The sequence below is a fragment of the Elephantulus edwardii genome, unplaced genomic scaffold (assembly GCF_000299155.1).
Source record: "Elephantulus edwardii isolate Elephantulus edwardi_28Jun2011 unplaced genomic scaffold, EleEdw1.0 scaffold00104, whole genome shotgun sequence".
Taxonomy (NCBI): domain Eukaryota; kingdom Metazoa; phylum Chordata; class Mammalia; order Macroscelidea; family Macroscelididae; genus Elephantulus; species Elephantulus edwardii.
In genome coordinates, this window is record NW_006399854.1 from 7,680,661 (window position 1) to 7,701,104 (window position 20,444).

Below are 20,444 nucleotides of genomic sequence, written 5' to 3' on the forward strand. Positions count from 1 at the left end.
AGCGGTTCTTTCCACATATGTAATCGATCTGATTCCTATGCATGCCATCAGGTGAAATCCAGGTATATAACCTGCGTTTATGCCTCTTAAAAAAGGTATTTGCTATGAATAAGTCATTGATTGTGCATGATGCCTTAGGCCAAAGAAAAACCAACTCCAAACAGAACTGGATTGACAAATTTGAGGTACTGTGGCAAATGGAAACATCTAAAAGATGTCAGCTTTAGAAGCAGACAAGGAGAAAAGGTTAATGTAACCAACGTCTTGGTCTACAACACAGAACATAGACTGATAAATGGTAAATAAGACTCAGAGAATACATGGATTCAGTTAGTGTGACAATAATAACAGAATGAATGAGATTTATTTAGCAGGATTTATTCTGAATGAGACCATAAACATCTACTTGGAACCAGTTTCTAGGAAAAAGGAGCCAAAGAACAAATACAAAAGTTGAGGTCTAAAATCTGAAGAGTTGTGTTAAGACTGGTAATATATTAATGGCCTGATCTGGAGACAGTAACACCAAAAAAGACTACATATAGAAATGTCCAACATAAAAACGTTGTAACAAAAATTAAGCTGTCTGTGGATGTGGCCTTTAGTTTCAAGGTAATCAGAGAATTCATCTTTTCGAAGTCTCAAGAGACAGTTACACTGGATAAGAGCTAAACTCCGATACCTTCCACGTCTGAGTTTATCTGACACTCTAATATTAGAGGTTTTATTGTCTCCAGTAGCCCTCTGTCATGGAGAGCATGCTGGCTAGAGCCTTGCATGCTATTTTCTGCTAGCTTCACAGAACAAAGGTTTTACTGTAGAATTTTCATCTAATTCTACTGAACATCATGAATAAGATAGAAAACTGTTCTAACATTAGTACTAAAACACCTATGCTACTCCTGCACTAAAGTTACTGCAACTTAAATTCATCCAGACCTCAGATTAATATATGTATTAAAATGGACACCAGAGTTTAGCCATCTTCATCCTGTAAGAATACTGCACAAATAAAATGAAACAAGGCATGCAAAGATCTCTGATCATGACGTTGTTCAATGCTGCCAAGTCAGAACTATTTCATAGCTGACCTTCTAGCAGGTTTTCAGAGATCATAAATTGCACGGGTGGAGATTACCATCTTTCTCCCACAGGCCAGCTATTTGGATTCGAACCACCTGCATATGGCAGTGCAGCTCCTTCCCTGTAGGCCACAAGATCTCCCACTGAATGCTATACACTCATATCTAAATGCAAGGTCCTCATTATAAAATGCAAGGCTGTGACAAAATTTTTGCTTTGTCTGAAATGCTTTTTCACTCCTTAGTAAGGATCTGGGCCAATCTATTTACCCAAAGATCCAGGAGATATATGTACTTATGTCTTTTATTTATACCTAAAATCTCATCTTTTTTTCAGTTTTCCGTGTCGAAGTGCGAGACATGTCTTAGCAGTGTATCGCCAATATACCCGAAAGGCATATATTGTATATATAGTTTAATAGCATGTTCCTATGTATTTCACAGGGGTATATGAGTGCTAATGAGCCCCACAGGCAAGGCAGCAAAGCTTCCTTTCACCTCAGAGCACAAGTAAACTCAATCTGATTCCTCTCAGTCACACTGTTGTTATGTACCTTCACGTCAGAACTGACTTATAGCAGACCCTCCAGGGGGTTTTCAGAGACAGTAAATCTAATGGGAGGAGACTGTCCCACTTGCTACACAAAGCAGTTGGAAGATTTGAACCATGTGCCTTTGGGTGGGCAGTACAACAACTCCTTGCCACAAAGTCATCAGACTTTCCACTTATATACACTACTGAATAAACATTTGCTCCCTTCTCAGTCATTGTTAGCCAGTAGATAGCTTTGCTTAGGATTCTACTAACTTGAGCCATATGAAACTACTGTTTTTAAAGTTGTCAAAACCAGGCAAAGTATAGGTTTTCATTTAACCTAATATATCCAAAATTCTGAATTTATTATAAAGGGATGGAGATGATGTCACAGTGAAGTCTGTTTTTACCCAGGTAGGAAATAGGAGATCAATTTCCTAACAAATCAATGATCTATGCTGAAAATCATGATGATGATGATGATGATGATGATGATGATGATGATGATACAGATACAAATAGTAAGTGAGACAGCTATTTTTTTTTAGGTGAGGTTTCTCAAAAAGAAATAGTAACATTATCAAGAAAGAAAGAAACAATAACATTGTCAAGTGTCCATTTTTACAGATATATGCCAGTAACATGAATGTAGGTATGTTACCTAAAAATGCAATGTCACGAAGGGGCTCAAGTCTCTGTTACAAAGAAATATGTGGCTTGTGGTTCTAAAATATGAAATTAAAATTACACACACCCTGAAAATTCCCACAGAAGTAAGAGATAATCCCTTTAGGGAAATTGAGGAGTGTGAGGCTATGCTATTTGCTAGCAGTGAAAGTTCATCAGTACAATGGATTAATTATTAAAGATTATTCAGCCACTGCAGTTTGAGTTGCCTGTGAAGTTTTTAAAAGATCTATGTGATAGCTCCTTAAAAATTCTTACATAAATATACGTTTTCAAGTTATATAAAGATGTACATATTTGTATAAATGAAATTTATTTTCATAATTAAACTTTAAAAAAAAACTACAGGAGTTTGCAGGTTAGCAGTTCCTACTACTTAAATTGCAACTGGTTTTCACCATCATGAATTAAAGAAGCAGCTATGATCTTTAGTGGGGAATAATGGAAACTCACTTATGAATGTTTGTTTATTTGCTCCAGTGATACTGGAGTCACTGAGTGGGTGCTTAACCCTTAGTTTCAAGATTTTAAAAAATAAACAAATACACACATTACAAAAAAGTTTCTTACCTGTAATACAAATTTCTGATCTATGTATTTTTTGGCAATGCTGGGCTGGAATTCTTGACTTTCCAAAAATCGTATGAAAAATTCATATACAAGCTGAAATAAACAGATACTAATTAATTTCCAAGTATGACTAACTGAGAATAGTATTAATAACTGTAAAAAAGCCTAAACACTAAATATGTCATTAGAGCTTGGGAAAATTGGACTTTAATGTCAATCTACAAGTCATGTTAGTCTTTGTTATGATTTACATTTATGTTTCTTAATGTTCTAAATTGAAAATTTAAAAATATAACCACATAACAATCTTTAATAATTGTATCATTCTAAAATAATCACTTAACATTTTAATGTATACATCAATTTTTCTCTGTACTTGTACAATATACCAGTGTATTACAAATTTTTCTACAGTTTTGCTAACTTCCATAATTTCATATATATAATCAAGCAACTGAAAGAATTTTGTCAACAATATTTAAGCCACGACTGTTAATAGCTGTAAGTAGTCTATTATACACACCCTACAAAGAATAATTCTATTACTTATTATTGATTTAACTAATCTATGCTTGTACATTTCTAAAGTACTTCTGTTTCAAATTCTTTTGCAATATGAATAATATAAAGCATTGGTATCTATTTGTCAATTATGTCATGAATATATTCCTCAAATTGGCATTACTATATCAAAAGGTATCTAAACATTATAGGTCGTTGATAGTCAACTTTCCTTACATAAAATTATGGTAATTTAATACCATTCTTAACAATCAAAACATTGTAAGAGAACGATAGGCAATCTCTTCCTGTACCATTTACTTTCTCTTAAAACCCACTGGAAAATCAGCTATGAGTCAGTGATGAATCAACAGTACAATTACTAGAAATATAATAATCTATCACAATGTTCTCACCTGGAAAACATTAAGGAAGCAAGCAACTTCAAATAACTCTTCTGATAAACAGTGTTTCTTGTTTATGTTCTCTGTACCATAAATTTATATTAAAACCTACACTAGATCCTGTTGAAGTCCAGAATACGAGTCAAGACCGGAACTGTTAAAAGTTCTGGTCGTATAATTAGCTCTGCTCATTAGTAACTATGAAATGCTACGTAAGATAATCTCACTAACTATGGAATGTTGGATTAAGTAGAGACTTTTCTCTCTTCCTTTGTAAAATGGGATGATAATACCTAGAATTAAATGCTGAAAAGTAAAATATGTAGAACAGTCAGCACAGTGACTAGAGCTTAGCATCATTATCTTTACTCCTTTTAATAGTATTTTTAAGCTTTTTGGTCTCCTTGACATATAAAAACAATTAAGGATTCAAAGAGCTTTTCTTAGTAAATAGAGCATAAAAAAGATTTATTTATTATTTTAGCTTAAAAGAAAATAATATACAATATAAATTATACATTTTAGGGGACCCCTCATCCCCGGGAAAGAAGAAAAAAATCAAGAAGCACGGTTTCATTTTTTGCAAATTCTTTAATATCTTTCATACACACACACACACACACACACACACAAATGGTTCTGAAATTCAGATGGAATAGACTCAAGGTCCTATTTTTGTTCCTGTGGATTTTATTTCATTTTCCTTAGCTTCAGCTTGAACTTGCATATGAGCAGTACCTGGCCTAGTTTTCACAGCTGATATTGAGCTTCTCCAGTGGCTCTTTCCACAGATGTAATCAATCTGATTCCTATGCATACCATCAGGTGAAATCCATGTGCATAACCTCCATTTATGTTTCTTATAAAATGTATATGCAATGAATAAGTCGTTGATTGTGCAAAATTCAGTCATTCTATCTCCAGCTTCATTTCTGTCACCAAGTCCATGATTTCCAACAACTTATACTTCTCTGTTCCCAACTTTGCATTCCAGTTACCCATTATTATTAATGCATCTTGATTGCATATTCTCTAAAAAGTTGGTGGGAATTCTCTATTTCCTCTGCTTTGGCTCTGGTTGTTAGTGCTTATATCTCAACGATAGTAGTATTCAACGGACTTCCTTGTATGTGTATGGACATTATCCTGTCACTCACAATATTGTATTTCAAGACAGATCTAGAAATGACTTTTTTAACTATGAAAGCAATCCCATTTCCCCACACCTTTTCATCTCTGGAGTAATAGATCATATGATTCCCTATGCCAGTCCACCTCATCTCCGCAATACCTAGTATGGCAGTATTTATGCGTTCCATTTCTTCCTTAACGATATTCAATTTTCCTACATTCACAGTTCTCACATTCAATGTTCCAATCACCAGTGTCTTCTTATATTCTTCCTTTGTATTTCCATACTTGAAAGCTCCCTCTCAGTTGCCCTGTTAGTTTACGTGTGTTCTATTGTACATATTTCAGAAGTGGATGGCCAATCCTTATTCCTAGTCTGTCTTAATCTAAATACTCAGATTTAGTAAAGTATCAGACAGAGAAGCATTTTACGGAAAAAAAGATTATTTCCCAATTGTGGAATTAACATTAGATTCTTAGCTGTCCTCGCCCCTGACACAAGTGTCTTGACCCACTTATTTCCCTGCTCCACCATCCACCAGCATCCCCTTCCATTCCCACCCACTCCCTTCAACACCTATCCCCTGTTGTCCAGCCCTTGATCTGATAGCTTATATCTCAAGCTTTATGGCCTTCTGTGATTCCAAACACCTTGGCTGCTGACTGGTTGATATCAAGAGTTTTATCCAGGAAGAGTGCAAAAGGTCACTACAAAGACAGAGGACCAAAAAAGGACCAAAATGGATGTCAGAAGTGATTCTGAATACTGCACTAGAGCACCAAGAAGCCAAAGCACAGGAAAGAATTCAAGATAGTAAAGAGCTGAAGAAATTTCAAAAGGCAGTGAGGGAAGACAAAGTAAAATATTACAATGAAATGTGCAAGGAGCTAGAATCAGAAAATCAAAAGGGCCAAACTTGCTCAGAATTTCTTAAACTCAAGGAATTGAAGAACAAATTCAAACCTTGAGTTGCTATAGTCAAGGATGATTTGGGAAGAATATTAAATGATCCAGGAAGTATCAAAAGAAGATGGAAAGAGTATAAAAAGTCATTGTACCAAAAGGAATGGGCAGACACAGAAGAATTTCATGAAACAACATATGAGCAAGAAACTATGGTGATGATGGTGAGGAATTCAAGCTGCACTGAAGGAACTGGCAAAAAATAAAGCCCCAGGAATTGAGGGTATAACAACTGACATATTTAACAGATGCTTCCCTAGATGTGCTCTACAATTTGTGTCAGGAAATCTGGAGAACAACCACTTGGCCAACTAACTGGAAGAGATCTATATTTGTTCCCATTCCAAAGGTGACCCAACAGAGTGTGGAAATTATTGGACAATATCACTGATATTACATGCAAGCAAAATTCTGCTGAAAAATTATCTAAAAACAACTGGAACAACGCATCAACAGATAACTGCCAGAAGTGCAGGCTGGCTTTGAAAAGGGTCGTCGTACTAGGGATACTGTAGCTAACAGTAGAGGGATCATGGCTGAGAGCAGGGAGTACCAGAGGACTGTTTATTTATGTTTCATTGTTATGCAAAGGCATTTGACTCTGGCTAACTCTGAGAAGAATGGGAATTCCAGAACACTTGACTGTGCTAATACGAAACCTATACTTGGACCAAGAGGCAGTCCTCAGAACGAAGCAAGAAAACATTGCATGGTTCAAAATTTGGAACGGTGTATGTCAGGGATGTGTCCTATTTCCATACCTTTTCAACCTATTTGCAGAACAGATTACCTGGGAGGCTGGGCTCTATGAGAACAAGTGTGGCATCAGAATTGGTAGAAAATTCATCAACGATCCGCGTTATGCAGATGACACAACCCTGCTTGCTGAAACTGAGGAGGACTTGAATCACTTGCTGCAAAAGGTCAAGGACTGCAGCCTTCAATATCAAAAAATCAAAGATTCTCACCACTGGACCAATTGGCCGCATCAGGATGGATGGTAAAGAGATTGAGATTGTACACAGCTTTAGTGTGCTTGACTCCACAATCAACACTCTTGGTGCCAGCAGCCAGGAAATCAAGATACGAATGCCATTGGGAAAGTCAGCTGTCAGGGACCTCTCCAGAGTACTAAATAGCAATGACGTCAGGCTGGCGAATAATGTGCGCGTGATCTGGGCAACAGTCTTCACACTTGTGTGCTATGTGTTAGAGAGCTAGACAATGACTAGGGATGACAGAAAGAGAATTGATGCCTTTGAGCTGTGGTGCTCGAGAAGAGTGCTGAAAACCATGGAATGCTAGGAGAACAAACAAGTTTGCCCTGGAGAGGGTGAAACCGAGCTGCTCCTTGGAGGCAAAGATTCTGACACTACATCTGACATACAATTGGGCATGTTGCAAGGAGGGACCAGTCCTTGGAGAGAGACATCATGTTTGGGAGGGTGGAGATACAGTGCAAGAGAGGAAGACCGTTGATGAGATGGATTGATTCAGTGATTGAGGTAATAGGAGTAGGTGTGTCAGAGACAATGAGGTTGGCTCAGAGACAATGAGGGTTTAAGGGCTCTTGTATATAGGGTCACTATGAGTCTTAAGCGTCCTGACAGCACATAAAAACAACAACAACAGCAATACAGCATTTTTGTTGGGTTGTTGTTTTTTAATTGTGATTTGGAAAATTGTTTATAGAAAGGTTGGGTTTTTGTTTATTCATTGTTACACATTTTCTACAGCATAAACAGAATTCTAAGCATAATGAAAAAGTGACATCCAGGAGAGGATAAAATAGATGAGTAGGACCTTCTAAAAATTGAATCCTTACATAATCAAAAAAACTTCTTCAAAAGCATAAAAAGGAAGCCCATAGACTAGGAAAATATTTAGCAAAGACATAACTGATAAGGGACTTATATCTAAAATTTATAGAAATCTTAGCAAGAAAAAGGTAAATAACCCAATTGCAATATGGACACATGATATCAATAGAGACTTTACCAAAGAAGAAATTCTGATAGTCAAAAACACATGAAGAAATGTTCAAAATCCCTAGTAACAGAGCAATGCAAATCAAAACAACAATGGGATATCGCCTCATCTCAATAACAATTGTGAAGTTCTGTCTTGCACTTTGACTATTTTATCTCAGTATCATTTTCAGACTTCATTAACTGACTAGAAAATATGGTCCACTGAGTTTTATAGACCTTTTAGATACTGGCCCACTGAATTTATGCAATATTTTTTTAAAAAATAACATTCTTTAGATTTATTTCCAATGTTTATTTAAAAATTCTATGCTTCTGGGAGGTTATCCTGTTCAAAATGGCAAAGAGAAGTTTTCTACTTTAAATCTTTAATTTTAACCATAAAACACTGTCAACTGCTTTCCTTGTTTTAGAAGACAGCGAAATCAGACAAACCATAGGTTGTCTATCAGGTGCTCTTCGAGCAAAATGCAGTATTTTAAGAAAAAGGCAGTTAGTTTTCAACTCAAAACAATCACCTAAGTGCCTTTAAACAAGCTACCCAATACACTTCAATAAGAAACAGATATGATTTATTAGTAATTTTCATCTAGAAACAGAAAAAAGGGCATATTAAAATGTCAAGATTTAATAAAATAATCTTTACTCTTCTTCAAATACATTCATATTAAAATGGCTTCACTTCCATTTCTCATTTTAAGTGCATGGCAAAGAAGAATACCATGACAATTAACTGTTGCAGGATGCTGAGGAGGAAGGAAGGGCCTTTGGCCAGGACAGATCGCGTAAGCTCAAGATACGTGCAAGCCTCCCAACGGCCTTTAATGCAGGGTAAAGAATGCTAAAGAATGCTCCCATGTTTGGATGTACCTGCTTGAGAAAGCTCGCCACCTGGGAAGAGGGCAGCCTCGTCCAATGAGCTGGGAGTGGTCCGCAGGAGGCTGAGGTTCTCTCAACCAATCCTCATGTCCCATGTCTGTAAGACTGCCCTATCCTGTCTTCCTGTGTATGTAAGTGCACTACAGATCCCAATAAAATTGAGCTGGACTGACTCTCTGATCCTCTCCCAGAGTGGTGTATCTCCATCATGCTTTTATCCCCATCAGGGTGTTGCTGTTAAGTTGCAGGAGAACTGACAGTGACAAATAACTATTAAACTAACTACACTGCTTTGATATGGGCTGAGGCAACAGTCGTTTTACTCACCATTGCTTTTATAAATATTACGGTAAATCTCAGCAAAGTAAACGAACAAATGCTGGCAGTTGTGGAGTGATTGGAACCCTTATTCACAGCTAGTGGGAATGTAAAATGGTACAACTGCTCTGGAAGGCAGTTTGGACTTTTCTCAAAAAGTTAGAAAAAAACATACCTTTAACTCAGCAGTTCTACTACTGGGAATAAACCCTAAAGGAACCAGAATCACAACTCAAAACAGATGTATGCACACTCATGTTTACTGCTACATTATTCAAAATGATAAAAAGATGGAAGTAATCCAAATGCCACTCAATAAATGAATGGCTAAAAAACTAGGGTACATTCATGCTATGGAATATTATGCATCATTGAAAAACAATGAAATAATAAAATATTACAAAACATGGGGGAGTGCCAACGATATCATGCTAAGTGAAATATTTTAGTCACAAAAAGACTAATACCACTTGTTGCAAGATGGGACCAGTCCTTGGAGAAGGACATCATGCTTGCAAGGGTGGAGAAACAGTGCAAGAGAGGAAGACCCTTGATGAGATGGACTGATTCAGTGACTGGGGTAATGGTGGTAGGTGTATCAGAGACAGTGAGATCGGCACAGGATAGAGCAAGGTTTAGGTTTGTTGTACATAGGATCTCTATGAGTTGCAGGTGACACGACAGCACGTAATAATAATAATCACTATTATAAAATATGACAGACATGGGTGAGGTTGGGGAGAGAATGGGGAAAGAATGACAGATAATGAACACTGCATCAGAATAAATGAGGGGAAGAATCTTCCGAAAAGAATACATGATTATGTATTATATGTATGAGAGTAATCTTGGAACAAGGGGTTCACTGCAGGGTTGGGGGGGGAAGGGGGAAAGAAGAAAACGTACAACAATGAATAAATAAATAAAAGAAGAAAAATAGGAAAGATGGGGGAGTGAGTAGGCAGAGAATGGGAAGATGGATAGATAATGAACACTTCAGTAGAAGAGATGAGGAGAAGAACTGTCTGGAAGGAATATGATATTATGACAACATCTGGAACAAAAGGTGCATTGCTGGATGGGCTAGGGGAGTGAGGAAAGAAAGGGGACGAAGGGAAGTAAATGTACAACAAAAACATTATTATAAAAGAAGGGGAAAAAATAGGAGAGCCCATCCTATCATGTATCATCAATAAAGTACACTGTGCTCAGCCTAAAAAAAAAAGAAAAGGAAAAAAAAAAAAAAACCGGAAAAAAAATCTCAGCAAAGTAGGAAAGAGTAGATGATATGGTATATTATTATAAAAATAGACATGGACTGGAGGCTAATGGGAATTCAGTCCAAGATATTTTAATAGTCTAACAGATTACACTGACCCACAGACATTTTAGAATAATCTTGTGACTTCAGGTTCTAAATTAACACTTAAGACATTCACATAATGTTTTACTTCTTTGTGAATGGTATTCTTCTCTTTGGAGTCGGCTGTAGAAAGCCTTCTTTCTTAATGGTCTGCTGTCAAGCACAGTATTCTTTCAGTGAGAAAAATACATAAGTCCAAATACTTGATAAAGATGCTTTTCCTTCAATACACCAGTCGTTAAACTATTTACCAACAACTTATGTCAGCTTTATTCAAATGATCCCATAAAAGAGGGTTTAAAAGCTCTCTTAATTTCCACAAAGTGGTATGGTTTTTATGCTCCAGTCTGAACTGTGGGCTGGCACAGCTTCATAGTGAGACTGGCAAAGAACACTCAGCCCTTTCCAATCCCTTGAAAGCAGTTAGGTTGAAATGGCTTGGTGGAAACTTCAGACATTTATTAATAAGGTTACATATTATCTGCACATAAGGGACAAACTTTACCTCAGTATCAAAAATCTCCCTTGAGTTACTAGAGAAAGACTGGGGATTGTAGAAAATAAATTACATTTCAAGGGCACATTAGTGAAGTCTCCAAGGATCCCAAGTAGAGACCCTAGAATTTCTGTGCTCCAGCCTCAACTGTAAAGCATCCAAAGACAATTCCTTAATTGTAAATACAATTCTAGCAAAATCGTGTTCTACTTGAAAAGTAAACCCAGCTTCAGAAAACACACAAATGTAAATATAGATAATACACCACTTGTCTATCAGTTACTTGTATTGTGCTGGCTTGTATATGGAAACCATGCCAACAGTATTTCACATAAAAGGAGGGGCATCAATGCTGAATCGGTCTCAACAGACCTTCTTCACCAAGTTGTTGTTGTTAGATGTTGTCCAGTTCAGTACAACTCATAGTGACCCTATAAACAACTAATCTCAACTCTTCCCTATCCTGTGCTATCCTCATCATCTCTCACACACTGAGCCCACTGCTGCAGTTACTGTATCAATCCATCTGGCTGAGGTCTTCCCCTCGTTCACCTTGCCAAGCACGATGTTCCTCTCTAAGGAACAGACTCTCCTAGCAACATGACCAATCTATGGGAGATGAAGCTTTCTTATCTTTGCTTCCAAAGAGCATTCTGGCTGCACTTTCTGTAAGACATATCTGTTCTCTTGGAAGTGCATGCGGTATTCTGTACAAAGCTCAACGGCATCATCTCCTGTCAGACTTATTCACTATCCAGCTTTCAGATGCATAGCATGTGACTAAAAAGACTGAATCAGGAGCACCTCAGTCCTCAAACTGATATCATTGTTCCTCATCCCTGATTGCAGACTCTCCCAATGCAGTATGTCTCTTGATCTCCTGACTTCTGGTTCACAAGGGTGTTGCTTGTGCATGCAAGTAAGATGAAGTCTACACTAAGAGAGATTAGGAAGAAGGTACTACCTATCTTCTAAAAAAAAACTACCCAACGAAAAATCAGGAGAACATTATCTTATTTAGTATCAAAGATGAATCAATCCTTCAGGTTGGAGGTTACTTACAACATTCCTGGAGAAGAACTGCCTGCTCAAAGTAGAATCTGCCAAAGTGACACAAAAGGAGTAAAACTTTCCCAGAACCTTCATTTGCTTAAGTTGCAAGACTCAAAATGAAGAGAAGAAAAAGCTACACATATCCTCTAATAGTCAGAGCATGAAATGTATAAAGAAAGAATTTAGGAAAACTGGAAGTTTTCAAACAATGAAATGTTGTTGTTGTTGTTGTTGTTGTTGTTGTTGTTGTTTTGTGCCATCGAATCACTTGCGACTCATAGCGATCCTATGTACAAGAGCCCTAAACGCCGTTCTATCCTCTACCAACCTCGCCGTCTCAGACACACTCATTCCCACGACTCCACTCACATAATCGATCCATCTCATCGAGAGTCTTCCTCTCCTGTGCCGTCCCTCCACTCTCCCAAACATGATGTCCCTCTCCAAGGACCAGTCCCCCCTTGCAACAAGCCCAAAGTATGTCAGACAAAGCTTCAGAATCCTTGACTCCAAGGAGCATTCTGGTTCACCCTCTCCAGGACAAACCTGTTTTTCCTCCTAGCAGTCCATGGTATATTCAACACTCTTCTCCAGCACCACAGCGCAAAGGCATCAACTCTCCGGACACTGGTGTGCTGAAATGGACTAGTAGTGGTATTCTGAATTGGACAATATGGTTTACTACGCAGAAAAACAATCCAAAATAAAGTCAAGTGGACTCGCATTTATTTGTCTGACACTTTGCTGTATTGTGCTGCTTGTGTGTTGTTGTGACGTGGAAATTATGCCAACAGTAGTTCGCATAATAGGGTCATCATGGTGACTAGGTCTCAGCAGACCTTTAAGACAGGGAGAGACTAGAAAAAAGGCACTGTGAACTTTACAAACTGGTTTAGTAAGTGATGAAAAACAGGGACTGAGTGATAAAAACAACAGTGCTGTTGCTTCTATGAGGTGTCATCACTCTGAACCATGCCCTGTCCTTCACCGTCCTCACCACCTCGGAGATGCTGCACCCCACTCTTACTATATGACCTTTATCATAACTAAGAATTAATTTCTGTATTATAAGAGTAGGTTTCCTTCATCTGACCCAGTATCAATTACTTATATTTACCATTAGCTAAAAAAGAGACTGTCAAAGAGATAAAACCAACTCACTATGGAATATAATTTGTGACTTGATATACAAAAGGGTACAGGTCTGATCATTATTGCTCACTGTTGTTGATCTTACAGTTTCAGATGAAATAATTATTGATGTTATAGCAAGGAAGACCATGTAATCAAGTCTTTTGGGTGGCAGTATTTCCTTTAATGGGTGCAGAAATCCATATAGTCTTTATTTTATAGAGTCATTAAGTATAGGAAGGATTAACTGAAATAATGAGTTAAATTTTACTAAACATTTTAGGGGAAATTTACATGCTTTTTGGTGACCACAATTTAGGGCATTCAAGAGCTCTGGAAAATGTTAAATGTTAAAAATGATCTACAGTCTCTTCTCTGGATGCTAGCATGGTAAATTAATTTTTTTAATGCATAATTTTATTTATTTGTTTTTCAGAAGTTTAAATCTGCATCGCACAGATTCTGCATCCAATGACCTTAGCAGGAGGGTTGCTCCAAAAGTTGGCCAGAATCATGCTGCCATTTCCTTGGGCACAAGTTACCTTTCCCCAGACTGCTCTGGTTTTGTTATGTCTGCCACCAGGAGTCACTGTATTCTTTTTTTGCTTTGTAAACATAAGCACATCTCTTGCTTAAATAGAATTCTGTTTCATCTCAGGCATAAACACCTTCAATTTTAAGAAGAGCTGTGTGCTCCCTCTGCTTCTGGAGATCTCATTTTACAGCTAGCAAAAGTGGCTTAGCAAAAAAAAAAAAAAAAGTGGCTTTTTACCACAGCCTCCCAGCCATCTCTGTGGTTTAGAAGTCCTGCTCCCAGGAGGCCTTCACGTGCTCCAAGATGGCAGGAAAAGGTGAAATGAATGTTTTCAAACCCTTTCTCTCCATTTTCTTGACCAATATGTGGCACTTTCTGAGACTACCTCTTTTTTCAAGTTTCTCCCAGACTAAACTGCAATTCTTTGAATTCGTGCCAAACAAGAAGAAGAAGACATCACAAGAAACTCATTTAATCCAAAAGAGTAAAAGGGGGGGAGGGGGGGCACCTCTGTCACAATCTGTGATGAAACTATAAAAAGCACAAATAGTTTTGAAAATTTCCTGGATTGTAAATAGTATGTCTAGCACCTTAAAAAAAAAAAATCAAACCTGAGATAGTAAATCAACTACAGTGCTGTAATTAATTTACCCAATCTTGGCATTGGTGGTAAGGAATACATATGCATAATATGCCTGGGTAAGAAAGGAGAAAACAGAGTCCTCCCCTAAAGCTCTTTCCATAAGTAGGGGAAATAGAATGCTATGTAGCTATAACAGGCCTGAGTTGACAAAATTGGACAAGTAAAGTTGCAAATTTATGTCAAAAATTCAGGGGTATGAGCGGGGGAGGTTCTTACAATATCTCTAGACCATCTCTCTCCTTGCTGCACAGTTTTCTGCTATTCAAAACACGATTAACCACAAGCACGCTTCTGCATAGACACAGTGGTTTCTGCCTAGGGGTGAGAATGTACCAAATTATATTTGTCATCCTGCCTCTGAGGACACTCCAACTCAGTGGAAAGATGCCTCTGGGGTTCATTACATTTGGACTTCCTTGCTCTCCTCTTTTGAGAAATGCTGTTCTTGAGAGAAGACAGCTAGAAGAGAAGAAGTTGGACAATGACCAGTATATACATGCAAATACAATATAGATAGCCTGGTGCTGGGAAACCAGGTACAGAAGGGCCCCTGATCCTTCCCAGCAAATGAGAATGACTGGAAAATATGCCTTCTCCTTGCAAGGGAAAATGGGCCTTCACATAAGATTTCTCCCCGATGTTGCTCTTCTCTGCAACATTGTGAAAGAAATAGCTGTTTCAATTTGCTATTTTGTCCTTGCAGGCTAAAGGAAACACATTTGTGGTTATCATGAAGACAGGCATAAAAAGTCCCGAGGGTAGCTACTGCTAAAAATGAGATACGTACTCTTTGACCTAATCACATTCAACTAACAATAATGTGACATAGATCCTATTCTTATTCAAGCCCCCAGTGGACAAGATCACAGAGAAGCTACAGTAAGAGCTGACTAGGACTGCAATATGGGAAAAAGCAAACAAAGCGTTCTAACTCACTACTGCATTCTTTTGGCATCCTAATTAGCAGGAGTAAGAAACATGAAAAGCCATCTCTCACATTCCATTAATATACTTTCATTTTTTTTCTTGATGAATAATGGCCTTAAAGGAATTCTCATGCTAACCATTTAATGAGTTAATGGACTTTTACAACACATGGTAGTTCTAAATACCTGTAAGTGTGGCCACGATGCCTCAAGGGTAGGTTCATCTTCTTCTGGATCAAATTCATTGCTGTCACTAGGAGGGAGAGTTCTGAATATATTGCAAGATACCTAAAAATAAACAAGCAGCAGCGTTAGCAGGAAACAATTTCCGGGCAACCTTACACAACCACTTTGTAGCCAGTTGAAGGGGACCCAGTTTATGGTGCATAAGCTAGAATCAGGATCTCTTTCTGTTGGGTTTCGGGACAAGAATAATCACATGGCAAAACCAAGTATCATATGGTAGAATTTTTTTAACTTCTCCACCAGTGTTCATCTCCTTACCTGGCACTCCCTTTCCCAGGTTGCAGTGACTTTCCAATAAAATCTGCTTTAGGTTACTTACCAGTTAAGCATGCTTCTAATTAACCAATTTACACTAATATGAATAACTGCTAATGGGCTTTATGTACGTCCCTTCTCAGATGTATCTGCCATTTGCAAATGACCTATTAAACTAATGATGGAGTTTCAGGAATTTAGTGAGTCAGAAAAGCTATTTCAGAATCTTTCTACCATGCTTAACATGATTCTTAGTTTGTCCTCAGTTGGCTTACAAAATACAACTCATGATGACTACTTGTGGTACAAATTTCCATAATTAGTCCATCCACAGATAATTTCCCAATTAAATACTAGTTATTCAAAGAAAGACCACAGTGGTTAGCTGCTGATATAGAAAATAAAAAAGCTGGGAGATTCATTTTGCTAACCTGCTATTTATCCATAGATGAAATGCTTTCTGCAGCAAAAATGCTATTGTTAATATTCCTGTTATTATTCTTTTGACTCTTTTTTCCATTTTCTATCTTTCCACCCTATTTAATTCATGCCCTGTATCCTAATACTCAAATATACTTGCAGGTTCAAAGAATAAAGCAAAATAAAAGGGAAATGTGTGTAGAAGGAAAGAAAAGAGCCGGGGACAGGATGGACAACAGAGGGAGGGCAGGATAGACTGGACCAGAAGCCCTTGGAAGACTGGCTATCTAATGCAGAAAATATAGAGCTAGAATATGCTTCCTGGAAAGAGTAAAGGAGGACAGGACTTTGAAGGTTCATGTATTTTAAATGTATTTCTCTATTCAGTAGAATATTTATTACTTTCCTATTACGTGCACACACTGTTCTAGGCACTGGGGGAAATAGTAGGGAACCAAAAACACAGATATCTCCAACTTCATAGAGCTTATATTTAAAATCACTCTTACCTCCACCAGGGAGTGCGGTAGTGATAAGGGGCTGTGCTGCGAACTCAAAGGCACATGGTTTGAATTCACCAGGAGAAAGATGGGCAATCAACTCTCATGTGATTTGATGACTGCCTCTGGAAACCTGCTGGATGGTTAGCTGTGATTCAGTTGTGACTCAACAACACAACAATAATCTCCACCAGACCTCTGTCGGTGTAGTCCGTAGGGTGCCATGCTGCTAAACCAAAGGTAGTGCCTCTTTTGCTGTTCAAATCCACCAGTGGCTCTGTATGAAAAAGATGGGCAATCTCCTCCCATTCAATTTACAGCCTCTGAAAACTCACTGGAGGACTGGCTATGGCTATGGCTGGTTCTGGCTCAGTGACAATGAATGAATTTTCTCTATAGAAAGTGTATGAACGATATATGCACATCCATGTTTATTGCAGCTTTGTTCACAATATCAAGGAGTTGGAAACAACGTAAGTGCCCATCGACAAACAAATGGATAGAGAAGCTGTGGTATATTCACACAATGGAATATCACGCTGCACTGAAAAACAAGGAACTCATGCAATGGTATTAAAAATGACCTGGGAGGACTTTATGTTAAGTGTAGTATCTCAGTCACAAAAGGATAAACACGGCATGGTGCCACTGTTGTAAAACAGGACTGACATGGGGGGGGGGGGCGGCGGCTGAGAAAGATGGGTTAAATAATGTATACTGCATTGAAACAGATGAGGGAGAAAACTGTTTAAAAGGGGATATGTGATTAGACATTTTTGTCATGATGCGAGTCCAGTGCAAAGGCTGCATGTTGGAGTGGACCTGGGGGGAGGGATTGTAAAACGATGAAAGAATTTTTCAAGAGGGGAGAGTATTGTGGGGGAGGGGTGGGTGGGGACAATGAATGAATGGAGATCCGAAGTCTGTAACTTTTCACTGAAATGAATAATAATAATAATAATAAACACTTTATAAAAAAAAAAGACAGTGTATAAGCAGATGTGAGGGCGATCTGGCTGTGACATCTGTCACCCCAGTGATCGCCAGGGTTGATTCGGCTCATCTGGTTGGCTAGGCGGGTGTCCCCTTCCTCCCTCACCGATGCATGTGCGTCCTTCCCGAAGCTGTGCACTCAGCTGAAGAGGACGACAATCCCCGATAGAAAGAAGACCATAGGAAGACCGTCCTTCAGTCAAGGGTATACAAGCTTCCCTGCTAGAACCTCCAAACACATTCTCAAGGTCCATTTGTAGGAGAACGTAGGGTAGTCAAGCTTCCAAGACTCCAGACACATGCAAATGAGGTACTGCATGTGGGAGTCGACCTTTCTTTTGACCCCTCTTTCATCAAAAAAAGAAAATAAAGTGTATGAGCCTGAGCCATGATTCCCAGTTACCACGTGAAGCAAGACCAGACCTCAGAAATACTCTTTTACACTGATTGAAAGTCTTCTGTTGGGCCTCTCAGGGCTCTAGCCCTGCCCTCTTCCTATACTTTCTCCACATGTCCACTGCCATTGTGACCTCTAACAAGTAAATCTGAGCATCAGGATACCTGAACTACTTCTCCCAGTGTAGACCACAGAGTTCTCTGCCTTGAGTGGCATGACTACTGGTTAAGAGTAGTATCACAAGACTTACTAGAATAGACAACCTGCTCCTGCATCTCCTCTTCAGTAGTCTATATTTGCAGCAAAAGTCAGAAAACTATTGGTCTTAGTTCTGAACAACACTTGGAAAAACACTAACCATAGAGCATGTCCAACTCCCTTAACCATGTGCCCAGGCCTATCTCTTCAGTTGGTTCCCTGCTGCACTCTCTCCTCTTATAAATTGCCAGTGATCCCTTTAATAGTACTCTCTGTATTCTAGAGCATGCTCAGGTTCACTCCTCCATGTCTGTGTACACTCTGTTCCTTCAGGTGGAAGTTGTTTCCACATCTCTCCCAGAATCTACTTAACTTCCCAGGCTTGATTCAAAGGCTATCATCTCACTGGAGCCTCCCCGACTACTGCTTTATGCTTTTTATGCTACCAGTTTACCCAGAAGCCTTTTGTCAGTCTTATCATTTAAGATCTTACTTGTATCCTCACTACCCAGCCAACTGGTTTATTCATTCATTCAACATTTATGAGATATTTCAACATCATAGGAATTAAAAAGAAAAAGGAGCCCAGTAGTTAGAATCAGGAAGAAGAAGAAGAAGAAGAAGAAGAAGAAAAGAAAGGTCAAGATAACAAAGTAAAAAGGAGCAAGGAGCTACAAAGAAAAGAAATGCGCTACAGGCTGGAGTTCCTAGAATTAAGAGCAGACAATGTTTTTAAAATAACAAAGAGAGATTTACTAAGATGAGCACTGACTGGAGTATACTGCATCTATCAACAAAAATGGCTATAGAGATCTAACAAGAATTAGAACAAGAAAGTCAGACAGAAGATGGAAGAAATAGTAAATACTAGAATAAGTGAAGAAGTATAGATACCCTGGAAAGGATTACAAAACAGACCCTGTGACATTCAGATAAACAAAGCTTTGACACAGCATTGCATATGACAGGCTCTTAATAAAAAGGCCATTAATCAGTGAATGGACCACTTCTCCCATCCATGAACCTTTATATAATAGGCATTCAATATAAAACTTGAGAAGTTAGTTATTATTTGGGAAACTCTCCCCAAATGTTAGAAAAATGGAAATAACTTCTATGCCCAACTTCTGAGGGTACAGCAGTAGTGCAGCATTAAAAGAGGCGGATATATGGAAGCAAAAAAAAAAAAATATAAATAATAGTAATAATGTGTGATTCTAACTATAAAGATAAGAATACACACAAATAACTAAATGGAAATAAAAGCTTTATTACAGTGGATAACTATTTTTAAGGTGAAAAGAATTAAACTACACTAGGCAGGAGCTTTTATTCATTTCTGAATATGCCAGGTAAGTCTAAAAACGTAGGCAGTAAGTGAGTTAGGATCTTCATTTCAAAATTAAAATGGGCTTTTGAACAAGAGTACTGCTGTCAGGAGAATTAAAAAGCAAAGTCTCACAAAATTTCTTTAAGAGTCTAGTTCATGAATGAATGAAAGATTGAATAAATGGACCACTGCTTAACTGTACAGTAAAGCTCTAAAATTATGAATTTAAAATCAAATCATACATGGATAAATTCTCCTGATGTATCTGCAGTATTTCTATATATGCCAAGTATAATTTGGGTCACTGTTTTCAACAGTCTCAAGACTTCCAAGCCCTAAAAATGGCTAACAGCCACAATAATAAATAGTAAATTTGCTTCCATTAAACTGTCCTTTATCTTTTGCAGCCACTTGTGATTTACAGTCCAGGGTTAAATGGACTATTAAACAGGTAATAGCAGTGTCATTTGAATACAAATGTATTACAATCATGACGAACAACCAGTATCATTCTTTATCATACATCAGAACTTTGTATAGTCTGCATGGCCATCTTAAAATGAAGTCAGATATTTTTAAAATGTCTTCATAATATATTTAAATATTCGGGAAACTAGCCAAAAACTTTTACTCACTCAGGAATGCATTAACAAAATGAACAAAAGAAAGTTTGAAAGTATACTAGAAGGATTTCTTTATCGAGCTTCTTGTGTTTTGTTTTTAAGTCTAGACTAGTATCTTTGGAGAAAGACATTACGCTGAAAAAGATGATTGTTGCTGTTGTTGACAATTCATAGGGACCCTATGAATGAATGTGTGACTTTCTCCTTTCTCCGGGAAGCAACAGGAAAAAGGTGGTTGTTGTTGTTATGTGCCATCGAGTCGTTTCCGACTCATAG

At 38.0% G+C, this 20,444-nt stretch overlaps 1 protein-coding gene across 3 annotated transcripts in view; it reads right to left on the reverse strand.

Moving 5' to 3' along the window:
* The window catches only part of PPP2R5E (protein phosphatase 2, regulatory subunit B', epsilon isoform), a 222,240-nt gene that overhangs the window by 47,802 nt on the left and 153,994 nt on the right, over window positions 1–20,444 (reverse strand). For all 3 annotated transcript variants that reach the window (XM_006891792.1, XM_006891794.1, XM_006891793.1), the window contains exons 4-5: window positions 15,393–15,494; window positions 2,875–2,967 (exon numbers count right to left, since the gene is read on the reverse strand). In XM_006891792.1, coding sequence (XP_006891854.1) covers window positions 2,875–2,967; window positions 15,393–15,494 — 195 coding nt within the window. The remainder of the gene's footprint in view (window positions 1–2,874; window positions 2,968–15,392; window positions 15,495–20,444) is intronic.